This window comes from Platalea leucorodia (assembly GCF_965183815.1).
Source record: "Platalea leucorodia genome assembly, chromosome: 8".
Lineage (NCBI taxonomy): Eukaryota > Metazoa > Chordata > Aves > Pelecaniformes > Threskiornithidae > Platalea > Platalea leucorodia.
Genome location: NC_138830.1, coordinates 7,785,557 through 7,806,582, shown reverse-complemented (window position 1 = coordinate 7,806,582; position 21,026 = coordinate 7,785,557). Strand labels below are relative to the sequence as shown.

Here is a 21,026-nt window from a genome sequence, read left to right as displayed (position 1 = left end):
CCCCCCGCGGCCAAGCGGCTCCGTCTCTATGGCTACTTCCCGCGAGACTTCCTCCTCCTCCTCCTCCTCCTCCTCCTCGTCCCACCGCCACCTCACGGGCCCTCCCCGACCAGGTGACACGGCCCGGTGGCGTCACCGCGCCACTCGTTCATTAAGACCGCTTTAAAACCGTTGTGTCCCCACATTTTTTTTTTTTTTTTTTTTTTTACTTTTTCTCCCCCACCCCCCCCCAATAACAGCGCCCGCTCACGCCGCCGCTCGGGCCCTACCGCCTCGCCGCCCGTTGCCGAGCAACCAAGCGCCGCCCACTGACCTACTTCTAAAATTAAAACAAATCCTTCCCACGCGGGACGGGCGGGCAGGCCCGTGGGGCCGCCGCCGCCCTCAGCCGCCAGTCCCCCCCTTCCCTCCCCCAAAAAAACCCGCTCCCCGAGGCGAGGGGATTTATTTTTTTTGGTTTTTTTTATCCCGCCCAGCCCGTCCGCGCAGTAACGGAAAACAAGATGGCGCGGGAGCGGGGCTTTTTTTCCTCCTTTCAAACCCGCGGGAGGCCGGCCCCCTCCCTTCCCAGCATGCCCCGCGCTTTTCTAACGAATTTCGGTTCGAGTTCGCCGTTTGGGCGCCATTTTCGAGTGTGGAAGCCGCCGAGCCGCGGCGGGAGCCGGAGCCGCCCGCGCTGCCGCCACCCGCAGCCTCGCCGGGGCCGGGCGCCGCCGGTTCTCGAAGGTACCAGCTCCGCGGGCAGCGCCGGGTAGCTCGGCGGGCAGGGCTTCGGGCGGAGGCGCCGGCAGTTCGCCCCGGGGCAGGTGGAGTTGGGGGGCTTCACCCGCTGCGAGCGGGGCGGCGGGGACCTCCTCAGGGCGCTTCCCCGGGCAGGGGGTGCTGAGGGGGAGGGCAGCGGGGCGGCGGGCTCTGCCCCGCGCCGTATTCTTCCCCTTTCCCCCTCGCCCTGAGGGGGCGAAAGGCGGCGGCAGCCCCTCTCTGCGGGCCCGGGCGGCCGGGCTGCGGCTGCCGCGCCGAGGGCCCTTCCCGAGGGGTCCGGGCTGCCCGACGGCCGCTCGGTCCCCGCGCCGGCGGGTCACAGCGCCCGGCGTGTCCGTCCGGGCCGGTGTCGGCAGACGGGTTTGAGGAAGGGGGATGAGAGAGGGTCCTCTGCCGCCCAAGGGAGAAAGCAGGTTTCCCGCTGTGCCCTTCTGGACCTCTGGGGACCGTGAATCGGAGACCCACCTAGGACGGGGAAGTACAGGAATACGTTTCGGTGGCACAGAGGCCCGATTTTAATCTGCGTACAAAGCCGGGACCCTTCCGTAACTCGCTCTTGCCCGCTCCTTTTATGCTTGAAGTATGAGACACAAATCATAAGAAAGTCCATAACGACTTGGAAGGACCGTGACAAGGGTGCAGTTGGACTCCTTAGATTAACGGATGGATTAAAAAAAAAAAAACAAAACGCAAAATTTTTCACTGACATGGGTTATCGCTATCAAATTTTTCCGGCTGTTGATAAAGAAGCCTTTCTGTCCGGCTCTGACTCTTTTTTCGCCATCCCCGTAACAAAAACGGCACTTGGCAGGAGATCGTCGAGAGATGCTTTTAACAAACACCTTTGAGCTGACTCAGGGGAGGGGCTGGGCACGAATTTGTTAAATTTGTTAGAGAGTATGTGGCAGCTGATTTATCGCGATTTAAAAGCTGAGGTCAAGTAGTTATGCTTGTTCATTCTGTTGAAGTATCTCGGGGGGGAAGGGTTGGTAAGGTAAATAGGTCTATATTGCACAATTCTGTTGGAGTGGAGCAGTTTTGGAAAAAAAAAAAATCTGGTACTTTGCGAGGCTGTAATTGTCTGAGACAGCCATTGCGGAACACTTCTTAACAGGGGCATAGACTCAAATTGCCTTAAAATGAGTTCTTTCTCTCATTTCCCCCCCCTCCCCCATTGTCCCAAATGAAGGACTCTCATGAGAGTGTGGGTTGGGGGTAGGTCTGAAAACGTCAAATGATTGGCACCAATTGTAAGATGACTTTCTAACCACGTCAGTTTTTTATCTTGTGAGAAGTAAACTTTCTCATGTCTGTTTTTCTGCGAGCTAACTTCGCCACTTGCTGCAATTTAAACTCTTTGGAGAGAGTTTCGCTCTTGCAGTCGTCTTTCTTCTCATCGGTTGCTTTCTATTTATACTTTTCGGGAGCTGTGCTTAAGTGCCAGCTGATGGGCTTTTGTAATGTTTCGTTCTTGATCAGTTAACTTTAACATCACAACTAGATGAAGGTATTTCGTTCTGCTTTCTCTGTTAAATGTTGAATGCTGGCAGTAGTGGTTGTGTTATATTTTGCGAAGTGAATGTGTTGATTTAAACTGTTTAAGAGTCAAGTCTTTGCTGTAATTATGCAGGTCTTTTTGTTTATCTATTGATCTATCCATATAAAATATATAGTCAGCGTGGACTGTTGAAAGTAAAATGCGTGTCAGGTCTGAAACGTGTATGTGAAGAGTGCTTCCAGAAGACATATGGCTACTCAGTTTGTTATTGCGAATGTGTCTTTAACTCTTTTGCCCCCAGCATCACAGTTGCTTTCTCTGAGCATAGTAACTGCATTGAACATGGCTGTGTGAGTTTTCAGTAGGTAGATTCATGCGGTTTCTACGGATTAGGGTCAGTCCTTGTTCTGGGGGGTGATGTATCTCAAAATATATCATTGTGAGGCTAAGTTTTGGGTTTTGTTTCAAATTTGGATTTTTGTCTTCAAAATACCTCCAGTCTTTAGTTTCTAAATTAGTCAAACATCTGGGCAAACATGTAGGTATATTCCTTAGGGGATTGCAGTTCAATGCTTAGATCACGGGGTTTTCTTGTTTATGTTAGCAAAGGAGATAGATCCCTTCAGTAGTTTGATTGCTTGGAATGGAAGGGGAACAGCCAACAGAGATCATGCCAAGCAAGAGCACCAAAACCTCTACAGCAGCCCATCGGAAAGGCAGAGAGCCCTTAGAGGAGTCCACCAGCAACATGGAAGTGGAAAACGAAGGTGACAGACAGCTTGGCGAAGAACCTCCACAAGGTAGGTCTGAATATTGTGGTTCTGGTGGTGTGTAAACTTGATGGTAGTGCCTGTTTAGCAACAACGTTCAGTTGAATTTACCAACTGTTCCAGATAGGAGTTGCTCTTTTCTCTTCTAGAAAGGAATATTGAAAGCCTTGACTCCTGGCAAGTTTAAACTGCTTTTAAAATGGCAAAGAGGGCTTGCAAAGAGTTAAAGTGTTTGGACCAGCGATTTAGTACAAGTGCAAAAGCAATTTGTAGACTTTCTCCTAATAAAGCCTATTTCGTATTCCTGATCTGTAACATTGTGCTTAAGATTGTGATACAACAGCAGGATTTTTCAAATTTATGTGCAGCCAATGGTATGGATTTCTTGGAATGGAATAAATGTCAAGTTTATTTACTTAACTCTTAAAATGATTTGACTTTCTTTTTCATGAAGCAGTGTGTTTTCTTGAGTTTCTTGAGTTGAGTTTTTGCTGAAAACGTCTGGAAAAACAGCGGTGTGTGTCTTTTTAGGTAGCCAGATAGGCAATTATTAAAGCAAGGTATTTGACAAATGGATTAATATGTTGAAATTGGTGGCAAAAACTACTGTCTATTTGAAGAAAAGGTTGCTAGTAACTGTTGAAAAGCTGCTTTGCTTACAACTAGCTGATATCCAGGGGGCCAGTTTGTTTTCGTAACAAACTTCCTGTCTTTGCAGAGTAGTTGTGCTGTCATTACAGCTTTCAGAGCATTGTGCAGCGATCCCCAAATCTTGCAGAGTGACTTGTGAGCACGCTTGAAATGTGGCTTTGCACTTATTAATGAGAAGGACTTTGCCTGTTTCAGATTTGTAGGCTTATTGTGACGGTTGTAGCTATTGTAATTGCAGAGTGCCTATTAAAGTGTGTTAGAATAAGAATTACATAATGAAAGAACAAACCCACTAGTGAATCGATGGGACATCTTAAGTATCTCTTTTTAAAAATTCCGTTCATGGAAAGAAGAATTTTAATTCCGCTTAGCTCATTTTAATAATTACAGGCAAAACTATAGGTTTGGTTCATATAGAAATGATGTTTGCTTTTCCAGTTGAACATTTTAAAAGGTGTCTAGTCATTGAGACCTTATAGTCTTTTTTTTTCTTTCTGTTTATTTTGGATGGTTTTTAGCAGTCTCAAATGAGGTGCTTGATAATCGAAGTTTAGAAGAGATTTTGGGTAGCATCTCTCCTCCCCCACCTCCAGCAATGACCAATGAAGCTGGTGCTCCTCGTCTCATGATAACTCATATTGTAAACCAGAACTTCAAATCCTATGCAGGGGAGCAAACTTTGGGACCTTTTCATAAGGTATCTTTCTTTTACCTTAAGCATTTTGTAAACGAAGGTAAGACTTCGCTGTGCGTTAGTATTCCTTCCTGTATTTTCATGTAAGCTTACCTCAAAATAACTGAAAAATATTTTAAGTTTTAGATTGACTTATATAGTGAGATTCTAAATTTTCATTATGGGACAGAAGAGAAAACAGTTAAGTGCAACTTTTTGATACTGTACAATTTTAATTTGTCAGTAAACCTTAGAAAAGCACACTTTTCTCTTTATTTCGTTTACTGGAGAACTTTTAGGGGTGTGTTTGAAGAATGAGAATATTTTTTAGTGCCCACAAGAGACTTACGTGGCTAATCATGAAACTTTCCTTGCGAACATGCTTGCTAAATGCAGTATCGCTTTGAGTTAACAAGTTAAAATTTAGAAAGCTGAGCTGAGTTGAGGTGTGGTTTTTTTATTAAATAAGTTGTACTGCTTTACCTTTGGCAGTAAAAAATAAGCTATCAAATAGTCTGCAGTTTCATGCACTAGGAATAATTGTGTTTTAAACTGTTCACAAATGAAATGGATGATGTACACTGGCCAGGATCTATTTCCCTTTGAATATCACTTTTTTCCTTCTGTTATGCAGCGTTTTTCATGTATTATTGGGCCAAATGGCAGTGGAAAATCCAATGTCATTGATTCAATGCTTTTTGTGTTTGGGTATCGAGCACAAAAAATCAGATCCAAAAAACTCTCTGTGCTGATCCATAATTCTGACAAACATACGGACATCCAAAGTTGTTCTGTGGAAGTCCACTTCCAAAAGATCATTGACAAGGTATGTATGCTTCTATTCAGAACAGTGAAGACGTTTTTTTTTGTTTTGTTTTTTCTTTGAGGATTTGAAAACTTTTAATATTTGGTTATTTTGGTTTGAGCTGGGGAAAACTTCATAGCATGATTAGTTTACCTTTGAGATACAAACATCAGTTCAAAGTTAATTAGCTTAAAAAATTCCTCTATTGAGTAGTGCAGTTCTTAAAATATTAGTAGGGATTCTTTTTTTATTTTCTCAAAGACTAATATCTGGTACATGTCCGTTTTAAAACTATTTAGAAATATGTAATAATCATTTCAAGAAGTCGTCGTTTTAAAGGTGTCATCTGTTTGACCCCCCAAGTAAATAAAACTTATTTCTGAAATTAATAGGACCCCTAAAAATTCATAGGTCTATGTTTAGACATGTTATATATTCTTAAATTTATAATATGAGCATATATATTAAGGAATAAAACCTATTTAAGCAAAACTTTTCAAATCAATTAGAAACTATTTTAGGTTATCTAAATTTAGAAAAATATATAATAAATCTGAGACTTTCTTATTTACACTTTATATACTGTAAACATGCCTGCAATTTTAAAACAGATTTTTCATCAAAAATTCTGGACCTCGCATCCTACCACTAAATCTTTTTGAACCTGATATTTTGTTTCAATGAAGTAAAAAGTGTTGGCAAATGAAAAAAATATTTATTTTGTTTGCCACTTCATGTATTGATAAAAACTTCTGGACATTTTTGTTGATTTAGTGCAATTACAGTGCAAGGAATTTATTTCTCTTGCTTCATTTAAATTTAGTTTTTGTGCACACATTCTAGCTGAAGTATCAACTGTTGAGTTTGGGGTCAGTCAAAATAGTGGGAAATGTACATTGAAATTTCAAAAATTGAGTTAATAAAGGGGCAATATATACAGCCTTTGAAGGAACTGTTTTAAAAGACAGATTTTTTTTTTTCTTTGACTTGATATACATACACACATACCTTTTGCTTGTATTTATAATAACCAGAATCAAAAATTATTAATTTTTTTCACTTTGTATTAACATCTAGGAGCTAACTTTATGATCTAAAAAACTTCTGCATATACTAGATACCAATTTGATTATGCTCTTGGGGGTTAATCTGGGAAAGTGGTAGGCCAGTTTAAGTCTTTACAAGAAGCATGCATCAATTTTAACTTTTTAAAGTACAGTACCAGCTTTATTTTAGTTGCTGCTTTGTAGGTAAGTCTAAGATATCTTTTGAAGCTGATGATGTCATATTTGTCACATCTTTATTGTTTTGCTTTTCTATCTTCTACAGTTTCTCTTTAGAACTACCCAGCTAAAAGTAACTCCTTTTCCTAGCACTATAAAAGAGGATTTTAAAATGCAAACAGTAGTTAAGTCATTCAAGACTTCCTAATCTAAAATTTAAAGGGTGGAATAGCACAGCCACTTTAAATTTGAAGTAGGCCTTTTCCTTTGTGATTTGAAGCAGTGGTAAAGAGAATAAATGAAGTATTTTCAAAGCAATAGCTTGTATTAGAGGTGGGAAAGGCATAATATGAAGGCCATCCAGTTTAAACGATTTGGGCTATTTTTTGTCTAGTTCTCAAGTGTGTTTTTGTTGTTTTTTTCTCTCTTTTCTGAGATATGCAGTTTTAAGACAGTTCCCACTTCTACTAGACCTCAGAGTGCAGTAGGCTTAAAACCTGAACATGATAAAACTTCTGTGCTTTATTGTGAAATAGGAGGTAAACCTGTGATATAGTAATTGTTTTTCTGGCTTTGTTTTTCCCCAAAACAGGAAGGAGATGATTACGAAGTCATTCCTAACAGCAATTTTTGTGTATCTAGAACTGCTTATAGAGATAATTCTTCTGTCTACCACATCAATGGAAAGAAAAAGACATTCAAAGATGTTGGTATTCTTCTTCGAAGCCATGGCATTGATCTGGACCATAACAGGTTCTTGATTTTACAGGTTGGTGTTTGAATAAAAGCAATTTTAAGTAAAGCAATATTTCCAGTTATATTTATAAAAAATACTGCCTAGGTTATAAGTCTTGTATTTGAGGCCTTAAAGTACTCTAGCAGCACATCATGGTTTGCATGCTCTGATAAAGATGCGAATCATTATTTGCTGCTTTAGAAATTTAAGGAAGAGAAACAGTTGAAGATACTATAATATAAATTTTTCTATTAACAAATTTGTGTTCCTGACATGTGGATGAATAGAAGAGTTGTCATACTTGTTCCGCCCTAGCAGCACGTAAATATTGGTGTAGTAAAATAAACCTTAAACCCCAATATTATTGTGCTGCTTAAGCGTGGCAGAGATTCAGCAACTTGTTTATACTTTAGATAAAAGTGCATCAACATTAACTTAAATCATAATGATTCTACTGTTAAGTTATCTATGGCTCTCATATATAGACATGGTTTTACTGGAGAAGTATGTATATAAAAATTAACTGTGCATAAAAATTGAGCGCAAGAAAAAAAACACATGAAGTGTACTTTTTGTTTACACTTGTTTAACAACTGTAGGAGACTCAAAGAATGGCAGGTTTATAGCCAATTCAAGCTATGTTTTTAAAAGCTACAGTTTGCAACCCATACTGTAAAAATAATCATAGAATTTGTCAATATAATATCATTTATATTCATGTTTGACCTTAAAATTATAAGGCTTGCTGGCATTTGTTTGCTGTGTAAAAGATAGGCTGTGAAGAGAACCACACTAATTTTTTAAATAATAATGGAGAATTTTGCTATATGCCAAACAATTACTTAAAATGTAAATTGAGTTAAAGTACTTGATGGAAGTATTTAAATATTAATTCAATTGAGTAACTGTATCTGCAATTACCTGTAACTATTTCACTACTATTACTAGCAGGTCCCAAATCTGCTGTTGAAGGATCATGGCCTAGAAAATTAGTGAACAGTGGGAGCCTCCCAAGGTCTGAAATTTTTCAATAGAGTTTATTTTAGGCCTGTTTTTGTCAAAGGAGCTTCCAGTTCCCCTCTAAAAAAAAAAAAATCTAGATAGGTCGCTGTGCTTGCTTCACTTCCTCAAGCCTCTTCGTGCAGTCCTTTTTTACAGTTACACCCACAAAAAGAGGATATATCTATTTTGAAGTCTCCATGCCAGTTAATTATTCCCTCCAACACTTTATTCCTGTATTTTCTGTTTCAAGATGGAGTGAGAAGTACCTCCAACAAAACAACTGTAATAAATACACTCTTTTTTCCTGTACAGTTGTTCTTAAGTATCATTTTAGCAAAATTTCTAAAAGGGAGAGAATGCAGAGTCAAAGATTAACCTAGGTAGAAATTATGGTGCAGAGATAGCTAAAGCTTAGTGTTAAAGAACATGCCCTTTTACCACTGGGAGGAGGGAAAGGGAACATTTGGGAGGGAGTATTACTAAGCTGCTTTAATTTATTTTATTTTTTTTCCCTCAAATGTGATTTGTTTTCTTCCCCCATTAATTGTTTCCCAGGAAGTTACCAATGAGGAGAACATACCTTTTCCTAAAAGCTTGAGTTTCATGCTTTCCACCTGTACAGTGGGAAATAAGGGAGAGGTATAACCAATATTAAGGCATAAAGCAATGATTCCCAGCATTATTTTTTCCCTTTCATTCCACTAGACTCTTTGTGGGTAATGAATTATCACGAATGGCAGAGGAAACTGTACTGAGATTTTCTGTGTTTCTTTAGTCTTTCTGACCGAGGCAAGGTCCTTTCTCTTTGCACATAAGGTTTTGCACCTTTTCAAATTGAAATCTACTGATTTGGCCATTCAAAGTTAAGTACTTTCCAGCTGGGAAATGTAGCAATATTTTCCACATAATGACAGCAGAACTTCAAAACCCAAATACTAAAAATTACAGGTAGAAGTAAATGAGACCATGTCAGAAGGCTAAGGCTGTGAACTACTATCCACAAGGGTTGCCCCTTTTTTCCTCTGATGTTTTTCAGATTAAGTTATTTACAATTGGAGGGATAAGTAACAGGTTTATTTAGCTTTTACTCTTCTTTTGTTGTAGCTAAACTAATGCTACCCTAACTTTAAGTTGATACAAGTCAGAGTAATTTCTCATTTAAAATAAGTTATAAATCTCTTTGATTTTTGACTATGTCAATAGGGTGTAATTAAAATATTTCACTTGTAATATAAACTTTGGGCAAAAATGTTAATTAAGGATGATCAAATGCTGGTTTTGGTGTGTGACAGAATATTCACAAGTTAGTATTAAAGAAAAAGCTGTAAGAGAACATATCCTACGTGTAGTAACAAAACCTTTAGATACTTGATTATATCTTGCTAGCATATTTAGCATTACTCTGGAAAATATTTGCTTTTTAGAAGACTGCCTTATTTTTTTGGTTTCTTCTCCCCACTTTACCCCCTATTTTGCAGTCTTTTTCTGACGTAGCAGATTTTGGTGCCTTTTAGGATAAAATTTGAAAGCTTAGGCCAGACTGAATTTTGTAGAAGTTGTGTAGGGCATGGTACAAGTACTTCTGCTGAGGCCATACTGAAAATATTAAAAGCAAACTACTGATGACTTCTGTGAGTAACGTTACAAAAAAACACCTGTGGAAAAACAGACTATGTAAGACTAATTGAGTAGTTCTAGAAGTATTACAAATTCTGTGCCTGAACTAGCTAGTTGAAAAAAATCTTGTTTAAAAATGGTTTTGGTTACAATGGGATATTGCCAACACTTAACAGGAGGAGTTTGTCATTTTTGTGATCCTTAGCTTCTAACACTACATATTTCATGTTTTTAATAAATTGCTATATGCTTTTAGTACTTCAGGAATAGACAACTGTTCAATGCATTTTTAATCAGCCTGCCACAGCCTGAAACTGCAACAGGAAAAAAAGCATCTTGTCACTAAAAAAAAATATGCCAAGCACTGTGGTAAAACCTAGCATCTTGCTGCCTCAGCTTCAGTAACTTGTATATCTGTAAAGAACAACAAATAAAAATTACTTAGCTTTTCTCAAAAGACTTTCTTGGAACATCAGTGTATATATACAGAAAACTTGTGTGGGTTCTGTGCTCTGACTGGGCTGGGCAAAACTCGGGAGGTAAGTATGTTTGCCGTTGCACAATAGTGGCTCCTCTGAACAGGTTAACCTTAAGGCCAGAAAAAAATTTCAGCCTCTTTATCCTGGCTGGTTTGCCTCTAAGGAATTATTAAATAAATGGGGAGCAGTTGAAGGAATGTCAGTTTTGGACATCGCAGGGTAGGCATGTCTGGGGAGCAAAGCAAACTGGCTGTGGACAGCAACCATTAACGCCTGCTGAAATTGGCTTTTGCAGTCTTTGAAGGTAAGAGAAGGATAGTCGATACAAACTTTTTAAAAGGAAAGTGGAGTTTCATAGGTAACTCCCATTCAGTGACTTTGCAAATGAATATTGTAGAAATGGTAGTAAATGGCACGAGACTTTGAATTAATTTTGTACTAAAAGACAGTATCATGGGAGCAGACTTCCGTGAGTTGATTTCAATTGACTTTAGAAGATACTTTCTTTCAAACAAATTGAAACTGTTTCAAGTAAATTTCATACTAATTACAGTAGTATTTCACTTAAATGTACTTGATAGACTTCATTAAAATATTCTCATGTAATCTTAAGTATAAACAACTCCAGTGATTTTATATGTATGTATTTTTGTAACTGGTTGGAATGGCATTTTGTAATGTACTGTGTCTTATCCTATGGCAAGATTATGCTGCCAGAAAGGAAGTTTAGTCAAGTTTTTCACCTGCTGCTTTGTGGAAATAATGTAGGAGTCACTCTCAGTGTATTGGAGAGGAAATGAGGGAGAGCAGATTTTCTTCTCACTTTGAGATAAGCCAGAAGTTCCCAATTGTTGAGGTCTGCTTTCCTAATGAGGCACACCAACATCTGAGCTAAAGCACCGCGTGGAGCACAAGCTGAAAAGCTCTACTGGGATTATAAATGGAGATCGATGCTGCCAGCATTGGTGGTGAAGAGAAGGTTGTTCTAGAAAGGTCAAGGACAGCTGAGCTGAAGTGGTAGGAAGAATTAAAGCAAGTGTGATAATATAATTAAGTAAAACCAGATTGTTTGAATAAAAGATTATGTAAAAATAGAAGCCTCACACTGATTCATGGAGTACAGAATCAATTTCACTGACTGTTTAAGTATGCTTTATGCTGAAGCGAATGCAGAGCAGCATAAGATGCTAGTACTTCTATGTGCAGTTTCAAAATGAATTCTGTTACATTATCAGAAAACTTACATTGGCAATGCATATGATTTTTATTTTGCAAATTGCAACATAACATTGTAACCGATGTTTGTTAAGCTTTCTTCAGAAAAATAGGGAAATACGGAAAGTGAGAAAAGCACTTTTCTAGGGGCACTGTGTAATTGAGTGTGATCAATTAAATAGTTTAATTAGAACATACCAATAATCTTAAGTCAAACATTGTAGGTTGAGTTTGACAATAACTGACTTAGATTCCAAAGTGACGCTCGATTTGCACTCAATTTCTATTCTTGTATTAAATACAAGAATGTCCTTAAGAAAGCTTCTAAAATTAGACAGATGTGCAAACAGCTTGACAAAGGCTACTTTTAAATTATTTCCAGAATGCAGAATAGTAGTTTTGTGCAAACAACTGAATGTTGTATAACAGGCTAATTCTAAGTTTTTCCTCATCTTTGGACAGTAGTGGCCTTGTAGATTTATGTATGTGCATTTATTATTTATTTGACTTTCTTGATTTCCCACCTAGCTTATAACACTTTTCTTGGAAGGCAGAGAATGAAGTTGAGTATTTGATACTTTCTCCCCTCCTGTATATTTGCCATCTAGTAAAATTGAAGGGTGGAAATGAGATATGACTGCAAACATTAAGTAATAGCAGCAATAACATGGAATTGGAAAAAAACAAACCTGTTGCGGCTTATAACAAGAGCTGTATTACAGTCACATTTCCAGGAGAAAAAGAATAAGGTTACAGGAATATTGGTTATCTATGTACATAACTTCCAAGGCCTATGTGTGTAGAATTAGAATTCATAGTCAAAACTTTGCATGAAGAGGGGAGTATGGGCACACTGTCAAAATAAAGTCAAATTGAAATTACCATTATGGAAAATTGAAGATACACAAATTTAGCACTTATTTTTGCTATTCCTTCCTGTATTCCTGCTTAAAAAGTGGGAGTTATCATTTTGATAAAGTAAAAAAAAAAAAGGGGGGGAGGGGGCAAAGTGTGAGCACTGTCATGCTTGTCCAATATCAGAAAAATAAAATTGGGAGAGGGGTTGTAAACAGTGCAAGTAGCACACAGGGAGATGGAAAGACTCATCTCACATTGCTGCTTAGTGGCTTATATATGATGAAAACGCAGTTTGGGTGCCTTTGTATTATCAAGAAGCTGATTACACAAAATATCCAGGAAGAATAATCTTATGAGGCAACCAGTGTCAGATGCAGAAACTAAGAGTTATACAAGTTCTATGCTAGCACTTATCAAGCGATACAGCAGGTTGATGTTCATTACTACTTTTCCTTTAGTTTTACTGCCGATTGACTTTTGCAGCAGTTACAAGTTCTGTCAAACAAACGTTAGAATTGGAGCTGCATCAGAAAAGAGCCTGAACCTTATTAGTAGTAATTTAGTATTAGTGCTAGATCTAATGTCAATGTTCAAGAGTGGGTTAGAATAGAAGACCAAGGAAGGAAAAACAGTAATTGGAGTTTCCCAAAATTAGTCTTGGATTTTCTGTCTTTTAAATCTCTGTAGAAAAATGGATTTATAGGAACCATTCTGAATGTTCTAATGTGATTTCTCCTTCAAGCAAATCCACGGTGCCACTGGTTTCATTCTACTGGCTGCATAAGCAATTGCTCTCCCTTGTGTTGCTGGTGCTAAGAAGTTGTGTGTGCTGTATTTTCAACTCCTGTAGCTGGCTGGTGAAATACTTGCAAAATCTCTTGTCCACATTCCCCTTGCTCTGGGAGAAATGCTTTACTGTTTGAAAGAAATTGAAATATAGCTGTGTTCCCTAAAATAAGATTAAAAATTCTAAACTCTACTATTATTTTATTAAGAGAAGTTTGCCTTATGCCAGGTCAGTTTTGTCTAGCCTTCCATATTAAAAAGTTAAGAAAAGAATTGAAATTGGGTTATAATTTGGATTGATCAAGATCGATTTTCTTCAGTAGGATGAACAATAACAGATTTTGCCTATGGGTACTATAATCCTCCACAAAACTTTGAGTTAGAGATGGCTGTTATACCTGCAAGTACTGTTTTCTCAGCATTCTGGATATGCTGGCTACAACTCAATCATTTGCTTCAGTTCAGTGCTTAAAGGACAAGTTCTGTTGATCACCTGTTGCATATAAAGAAAACCCTATTGTTTCAAAGTTCAGTATGGTATGAATTTTCCTAATAACTCAAATAGTCCTTTTTTGGGAACAACTGTTCGCGCTTAAACCATTTTAATCTAAAATTCAACATGTTTACATTAAATCTTTTTTAACACGTGCATATGTAATAATACTGTCACAAACATCACAAGACCGTTAATCTTGTGATGCTTGACAAAGTTAAATTAAATGATGTTCTGACCACTGTCTACGTTTGCATATCACTGAAATGGAATTATGTACTACCGCAATGTCGCAGACTGTAATTCATTTAATCAGTTAATTTAGTAAGCAAATTGAATACACATATTGCCAGTATTAAGAAGTTACAAGATTATTGTAGTTGTGCTGTAACAGGTGTTATGTTCAGGATTACAGTATAGCCTGCTGATGCCCATCCATCACTCAAAGATTTTGGACTCAATAACAAAACTCTTATGGGTGTTTAAAAAGCGTTAAAAGCTAGTATGTTATCAAAAGTATGCTACCCTTACAGTGAAACTAATAAAGTACTGTTCTGAATTTTAAAAAAAGCCAATTGCCTAAAAATACCAAATATTAAAGCCACAGTCATCCTATCTAAAATTTTGTAATAGTTTACTATAATCTTGAAACAAAATTATCTGTTTTGACCGTAACCCCAGCCGACAGCTTTCTTTCCAAGTACTGTAACACTTCTGTTACAACGCAGGAATTAGAAATTGGACAGATTGTAGTAGCTAGGCTTATTTTACTTTTTATTACTCCAAATGCTTGTAGCAAAATAATTCTGAAATGAAGCTATCATCTTGTATCGATGCAGAACCACAGCTAGGTAGATTTGATTGACATCTAGGTATGAGGGAGTAAATTCAAATGTTGAAACTTCAGGAACCTTCTTATGAGAGGAAAATACCCAGGCTATTACAGGAGATGCTCCCTATTTGCAGTAGGCTTCCTTTGTACAACTTCAAGAAGTAAGAAGTCTTTCCTCCTGCCCAGCACCTCAAAGGTGGAGAAAAATGTAAAAAATAAGAAAAGCTTGCATAAAGGATTTGTCTAATTTACCGGTATTGACAAAATGTGTTATTTTTAAGCCTGGATTCAATTGATCAAGTATGTTGGAAGTTCCATAAAGGGTTCAGAAGGTTTCTTGTGTTCTACTTGCAACAGTTGAAGTGGGAAACTAAGAGAAATAGGATGTCCTGCTCTCTAAGGTAATGCCTCACTAATTTTCTCAGTGAAGTGTAAAAACACAGAAGGTTTTTCCAATATATAGTATTGCATCTTCTAGGCAGTGTTTTCTCTAAAACTATTCCTCATGACCAAAACTGAACGTAAGTTTCAATTCCGTTAGATGTTACAGTACTCCACTTCTGAATTTGCCTAGAGTTGAGGAGCTCCACTACCAAAAACCCCTCCAAAAACTAAAACAGAACAACTGCAACAGAAAATTCCCCTCAAAAACCACCCAAGCTACCCAGTACTCCCCCCCAGAGAGTGCAGCACACTTCCATCTACTGGATTCCAAGCTACAAAATTATTTCGTTACAATATATGTTTTAATGTGCCTGTGCTTTATTGTGCTTCAAAAGTGTTCTGGATATGTGGGTTTTAACACTCAAAAGTTTGTCCAGTTTGTTAGGTCGTGTAGGATCATGCCAATGTATCCCAAGGTTTTCAGCGCTTTATTTTAAAGCTTCAGATTAAGACACCAGAAATTAAGTGTCAACCCAAAATCCTGGAAAATTGTTTTTACCTACTTGCTGCCATAATTATGCTGTGGAATGCTAACAAAGTAGATCTGCAAATGTTGTATTAACAGTTTAGTTGCCAAAACTCATTGTGTTGCAGGACACTGTCTTCAATAGTTATTTTTTTCCCAAATTTTCAGGGATGAGAAGAGGAGGCAGTAATTGGTAAGCAAACATCTTTCTCTATAGGTTCTCCAGAAACAGCTAGTCATAATGCAGGCAAGTTTTTGCAACCAATGAAAGAAGTATTGTTTCTTTCTTCAGGAAGAGTTTTAAGGCTGCTGTCAGTGATCTTTCAATGTCAAAGACTTTCTGGTAGCCCTGTCTTGTTTCATACCAGAATTTTAAAATGAAACCTGATGGCTGTATTCTGAAACTCTATAATTCCAGCACTGTCACAGACTGAACTGCTATTGTGCACAGCAGAAATGACCAACAGCTACAGTTTATCACCGTTTGAGGCTGGCTCATGTCAGTATTGGGACTGGCGCGTTACGCCATTCAGGCTTCCTAGCTTTGGAGTTAGTGCTTCAGTCCACAGACCCTACTCTCGATGTGAAGGAAGGTTGCTGGAACACAATGCTGCTGTCTGCCAAGAGCAACACACAGGAGTTATCTGCAGACGTGAAAAGTAGTATCCTGTTTCGAGACTAGTGGCAAGAGTTGCAGAAAGGCAGCTTAATGAGTAGGTCAAAACTTGGCTTTATCAAGCAGTTTGATAACCTTGTTTAAAATTCAAATCTTTATATGCCAGAAAACATTGGATAAACTCAGATTAAAAGCTTTCTGTTCTGAGAGGATCAGCTGTTTTTAGAAATGAATGTGTAATTGTAGAGACAATAGTAGTAGTTCTAAGAAATAAGGTAACAGTTTAGGCATTTTATTGTCCCGCCTTTTGAGGGCTACGTGGGAGGTGAAATTCTTGCCCTTCACAAATTTGCCCTAGGAAGTCGCATACAGCAATGGAGCGCGGCTATGTAAGCGAGCTGCCTGCGTTGTTAACGATTTGCTAGTCCTAATGAGGATTTTAGTCTGACGTGAATACAGAAGAGTGTGCATGCAACATAGAGACTGAAATTTGATGAATTCTGTCTATAATATGTCTTACATTAAGCGTACAGCATTCCTAAAATACTGCTAGGATGCAAGTATAGCTTCTACTGAAATGCACAGAACTCAAAATAGATAGACCCTTGACTTGGCAGCCTCATAACATCGAAACAGTGATAGAACGTGCTGATGATGCCGCCACTTCTGTCGGTTCATCGGACATCTTCATGGGCGTTCACCCACGGCGTCCTCGCGGGCTTGAACACAGCAGGCACGAGAAATCCAGGCGCTCCTGGCTAGCATATTTTCCGCTGCTGCTTCACCCTGTGCTTATGCTGACCCTCTTGTAGTCCCCTCAACTAAGTCGTTGATTTCAGATGGTTAATTTTATTATGAGCAATTCTTATATGGGTTTTTGAAGGCTTTTACAATTTACTTGCTTTAAAGTTTTTGCTCTTTACTTATGTACAACAGAAATTTAAATTTAGAAAGTATCTTAAACATCATGGCACCGAAATAATTCACCTCTTCAGGAGTTCGGCTATGCAAAGGAAGGCGGAATCTCCAGCTTCCAAGTTCCTTGAAGTTATTCCTCATACTTTTCACTGGAGGAAATGGCTTTCAAATGAGAATGGCTCTTGCCCTTTCCTTGTAACTTTGTAGCCTGCTGTCAAGCAAGGTTTCTCATTATTTGCCACAGCAGTCAGTTAACTTTATTGTTTAGAAATTTCTCCACTTATAAATTTTTGTTCTCTCTTAAATGTACCAATAACTGTTTTCTGGTAACTAAGCTGAGGCAATCTGTAGAAACTGTTATTTAGGTGTATGTTCATTATACAGCGTTTGAGTTGACTACCTCTGTTCCTAGTGATGTGCCAGCATCCCAATGATAACTTCAGTCTGACGTAGAAGACTGCGCGCACAATGTGGAAACTGAAATTGGGTTCATAATTCCATTTAGAGTTCTTGCACTGAATGTGGAGCCTTCCCAAAATACTCAATGGATATTTGATGCTTTTTCATACAGTGATTACTTAACTTTTGTGGATGTTTCATTCTTTGTTAGCTGTCTGCCAGTGTCACCAATGTCTTAGTGTTGACATCCATTTTGATTGTCTTCTCAGTTAAATAGAGGATTGACTTTCTTTTTGCACATTACTCCCTCTCCTCTCATGAGTTCATGCCTGTGAACTGGAGGAAGATAACTGAGGCAAATAATTAAATAGACTTCCCGGTGGTCTGTTCTGAGAGTTTAAATTTAGGTGTGACAGCTATGTTAAGCATGCCCAAGCATGTTTTCTTTTCAACAAATGTCTGCCTGCTACCTTCTTAGTTTCACTTTCAAAAATGCTGTCTGTATTTCAAAAGATCGTTTACTAAATAAATGAGCAAGGTTGCTTTTTTCTTTTTTTTTTTTTTTATGTAATTCAAATAATGGATCAAGTAATAAGCACAGTTAAAAAGTTAGGAAACAGTTAAATTGGCTATCAAGTTTTAACAGAATGCAGAGTTGTAAAATGTGTTTTTCCCCTGTTAATCATTGTCATGACTGCTTGCAAGAAGAGCAGGTACAACTTTTTCAGCCTCCTTTAGCAATTAAAATAGCTGGAAACCTTTTTGTTTCTTAATAGGTTAACTACAGGGTGGGCTAAACAGATTTCTTAATACATTAACTTGGTAAATAATATAAATATTAAATAATACTTGTACTCTTATTATTCAGTTATTATTTATAGTTTCTAAATGTTTTCAATTTTACCCTTGATAGGAAAAGAATCCAAGAATTTAAGTAGGTAGTCCATCTACTTCTCTTCACAGAAGATGAAGAATATGTAATTCTAAAGTTGCTTGCCTATGATGAAGTAGAGGAATTGCATATAAAATTGGCAATAGCCAGCCTGACACGTTCAACTCCTGGGCATTATCTTCTCAACAGTACTCATTTCACTTCAACTTTTCAAAATGTTATTGCATGCATGGCCTGAATTGAAGTCACCAGTAGTTCCTCGTCATGTGGTGGTGTATTTATTTACCATGCAGACAACCAAACCCCTGATTTCTTAATTTCTGAGGTTATAGAATTAGATACAATTGGATTGAATTTCATTAGTTATTTACTATATCGTTAATCTCGTTAATTATACTTGGCCAGATCATAAAAAAAGCTGACTTACGTTCCTTGCTTGTCTGTAATTCCTGTGCTCATGTTAAATCCAGGGTAGTTTTGTGGTTTACAGCAGCACCTAATTTGAGGGATATACGTGCAGTGAAGAAAATTCTTAGACTTGATACTCAGCACTGAATTAAATATCTTTTCTGCGCTTGTTTTTGCTTGGATGTAAACAGGAAATGCTGTAATGCAAGAAGAAACAAAACAGAGACGTACGACAATTCCACAGAAATTTAGGTTACACAGTTTCCTGCCCATGAGCAGTGTCTCGCTGACAGGTGATTTTTGGGAGAGAAATCATACTTTTGTGGCAGGGGAGCAAACGTGTAATTGGAATTGTATATAATACAACTGCAGTTATTAGAAAACTAATTGTTTTGCTTTTTGATATGTGTAAGAAATAAAAATAAGACTTGGGTTGTTTTGGTTTTTTTTTTTGTCTTGTCAAATGTGCTGATGCTTTTTAGGAACAGTAATTACCAGAAAATAAAAGCTTAGATGCATTTAACTTCTAGAATTTTAGATTAAAAAAACAAAAAACAAAACAAAAAACAAAACCAAAGCAAAACAAGAAAACCAAACCAAACCTCTGCCTCTGTGTTTTACTCTAACAAAGGAATTCCATGCAAGAAAGACTTATCTTAATGAATACTAGTTCTTATTTTGCAAAACTTTGCTTTTCCCCTTCTACTCAGCCATATGGTATTTACTAATTGGAAGAAAAGCATAGGGCCACTAGGTGTCATTGTATGCTGAGTACGTGGAATGAAATCACTTTGGCAAAAAATTCTAATACCCTTAGCTAATGGTCAGGAGCCCCTTATCCTCAGCTTTCTTAGCTGGTTACAGGTCTGATTTACAGCACTTGTCTAGAAATCCTGCCCTTCGTTGACTTCTGTGACTGTCCTTTCTGGTTCTCCAGCAGTCTCCTTAATCGCCCCTGCTTTTCTGTGTTCTGGAGAAGTTCTTCCTCATCCGCGCTTTTGTAGAGACTTAGCTGTCAGCTCAAGCTCAACAAGCAGCCAACAGTGACAACGAAATTCTCAACTATATTTTCATGCTGTGGATATAGACTTAGGCTTCTTTTCCATACCTAGCTTGGCTACTGGAATATAAATTTTGTTGTGTTTTTAAATCTTGTCAGTTCTAAAACTAAATTAAAAACTTTAATCCAGCTTGTTATTTCATGTATTTAAAAATGGGTCACAAATGGCAGTACGGGTACTCTGCATCATTGGTTATCTGTTTTACAAATAAGTTGTCTCTTGTCATGTACCTAACTATCCCGGTTTTTAAAGGGTGAATAGTTTTTACTCAGCGTTCTCTTTATTTAATTTTTGCAGCATCTATCACATCTATTCTTGCTCCAGATACTATTTTAATATGTGTATATTCAATTTCATGTCTTCATCTTCTGATATATAGCCATGTAATTTACAAAATATAATCTGTATTTTGAAAGATTTTGTGCTACTCTGTCCTAAGCATAAAATGTTGATGATAGATTTTTTTTTTTTTTTGTTGGCTGATAATAGCATCAGGAAAATAAACGGTCCTTGTCATCTCAGTTTAATCTTTCCTAATTCTTATTTTTAAAAAAATCAAATTATTGTTACTATTCTTCTTAATAATTTAAAGTGAATGCTGTACATAAAGGGAAATTAAATGAAGGAAGCTTAATACTTAAAGAATGTTTTTCTTTTTCCAACAAGGAAGTCTCAGTTGTATGAATGACAAGTCCAGTTCATCCATCAGACATGATTGTATGGACCTTCTGTTTTCTAAAGAGCGAACCCTTCAGGGACTTCAATCCTGATTAAGCTACCTCAAGACTATTGAGTGCTACATGACCTAGAGGGCATGCTTTATTCTTCTCTTCTTTTTTTAAGTTGGGGAAATACATTTCGAATCTTTAGAGAAATGAAAAAAATGTTTAGACCTGAATGTTGGTTTCAGAAGAGACGCTGTTCTTCATGCACATGACCACCGTGCACTCCTTGGAGGAAATTTCTATTAATTTTGACCTTTGTTTTCCCAAATATATTGCTATTCTGAATAGTTAGTTTTGATTACTGCATTATTTCGTTTGTTCTTTATTATGCTAGAATATGGTCACATACCTGCATTCTGGAGATGTTTGTATTTTTTCACAATACTAACTCTTTCCCCTAGGAAAAAAAAAATAAGAAAAGAAAACATCAAACTTTTCTTTTCCAAGGGGGAAGTTGAGCAGATCGCAATGATGAAACCAAAAGGCCAGACTGAACATGATGAAGGCATGCTTGAATACTTAGAAGACTTAATAGGATCTGCACGACTAAAAGATCCTATCCAAACTCTGTGTCGCAGAGTAGAGATTTTAAACGAACAGAGAGGAGAAAAGGTGAGTCTCGGAAAGTTTTGTTTGAATTACAAATAAAAAAATATAATCTTGCAATGTTTCATTATTGGATTTTCTAGAAAAACAG

General features: G+C 37.7%; 1 protein-coding gene across 4 annotated transcripts in view; it reads left to right on the top strand.

Moving 5' to 3' along the window:
* The first annotated feature begins 642 nt into the window (after window positions 1-642).
* The window catches only part of SMC4 (structural maintenance of chromosomes 4), a 40,912-nt gene continuing 20,528 nt past the window's right edge, over window positions 643-21,026 (top strand). For 2 of the 4 annotated variants that reach the window (XM_082319673.1, XM_082319676.1), the window contains exons 1-6: window positions 643-726; window positions 2,865-3,060; window positions 4,200-4,378; window positions 4,989-5,180; window positions 6,975-7,151; window positions 20,777-20,941. In XM_082319673.1, the coding sequence (XP_082175799.1) occupies window positions 2,904-3,060; window positions 4,200-4,378; window positions 4,989-5,180; window positions 6,975-7,151; window positions 20,777-20,941 (870 nt within the window). In that variant the 5' untranslated portion in view covers window positions 643-726; window positions 2,865-2,903. Of the gene's footprint in view, window positions 727-2,237; window positions 2,270-2,864; window positions 3,061-4,199; window positions 4,379-4,988; window positions 5,181-6,974; window positions 7,152-20,776; window positions 20,942-21,026 lie in introns of those variants that run through there. The other 2 variants (XM_082319675.1, XM_082319674.1) reach the window with 2 other exon arrangements.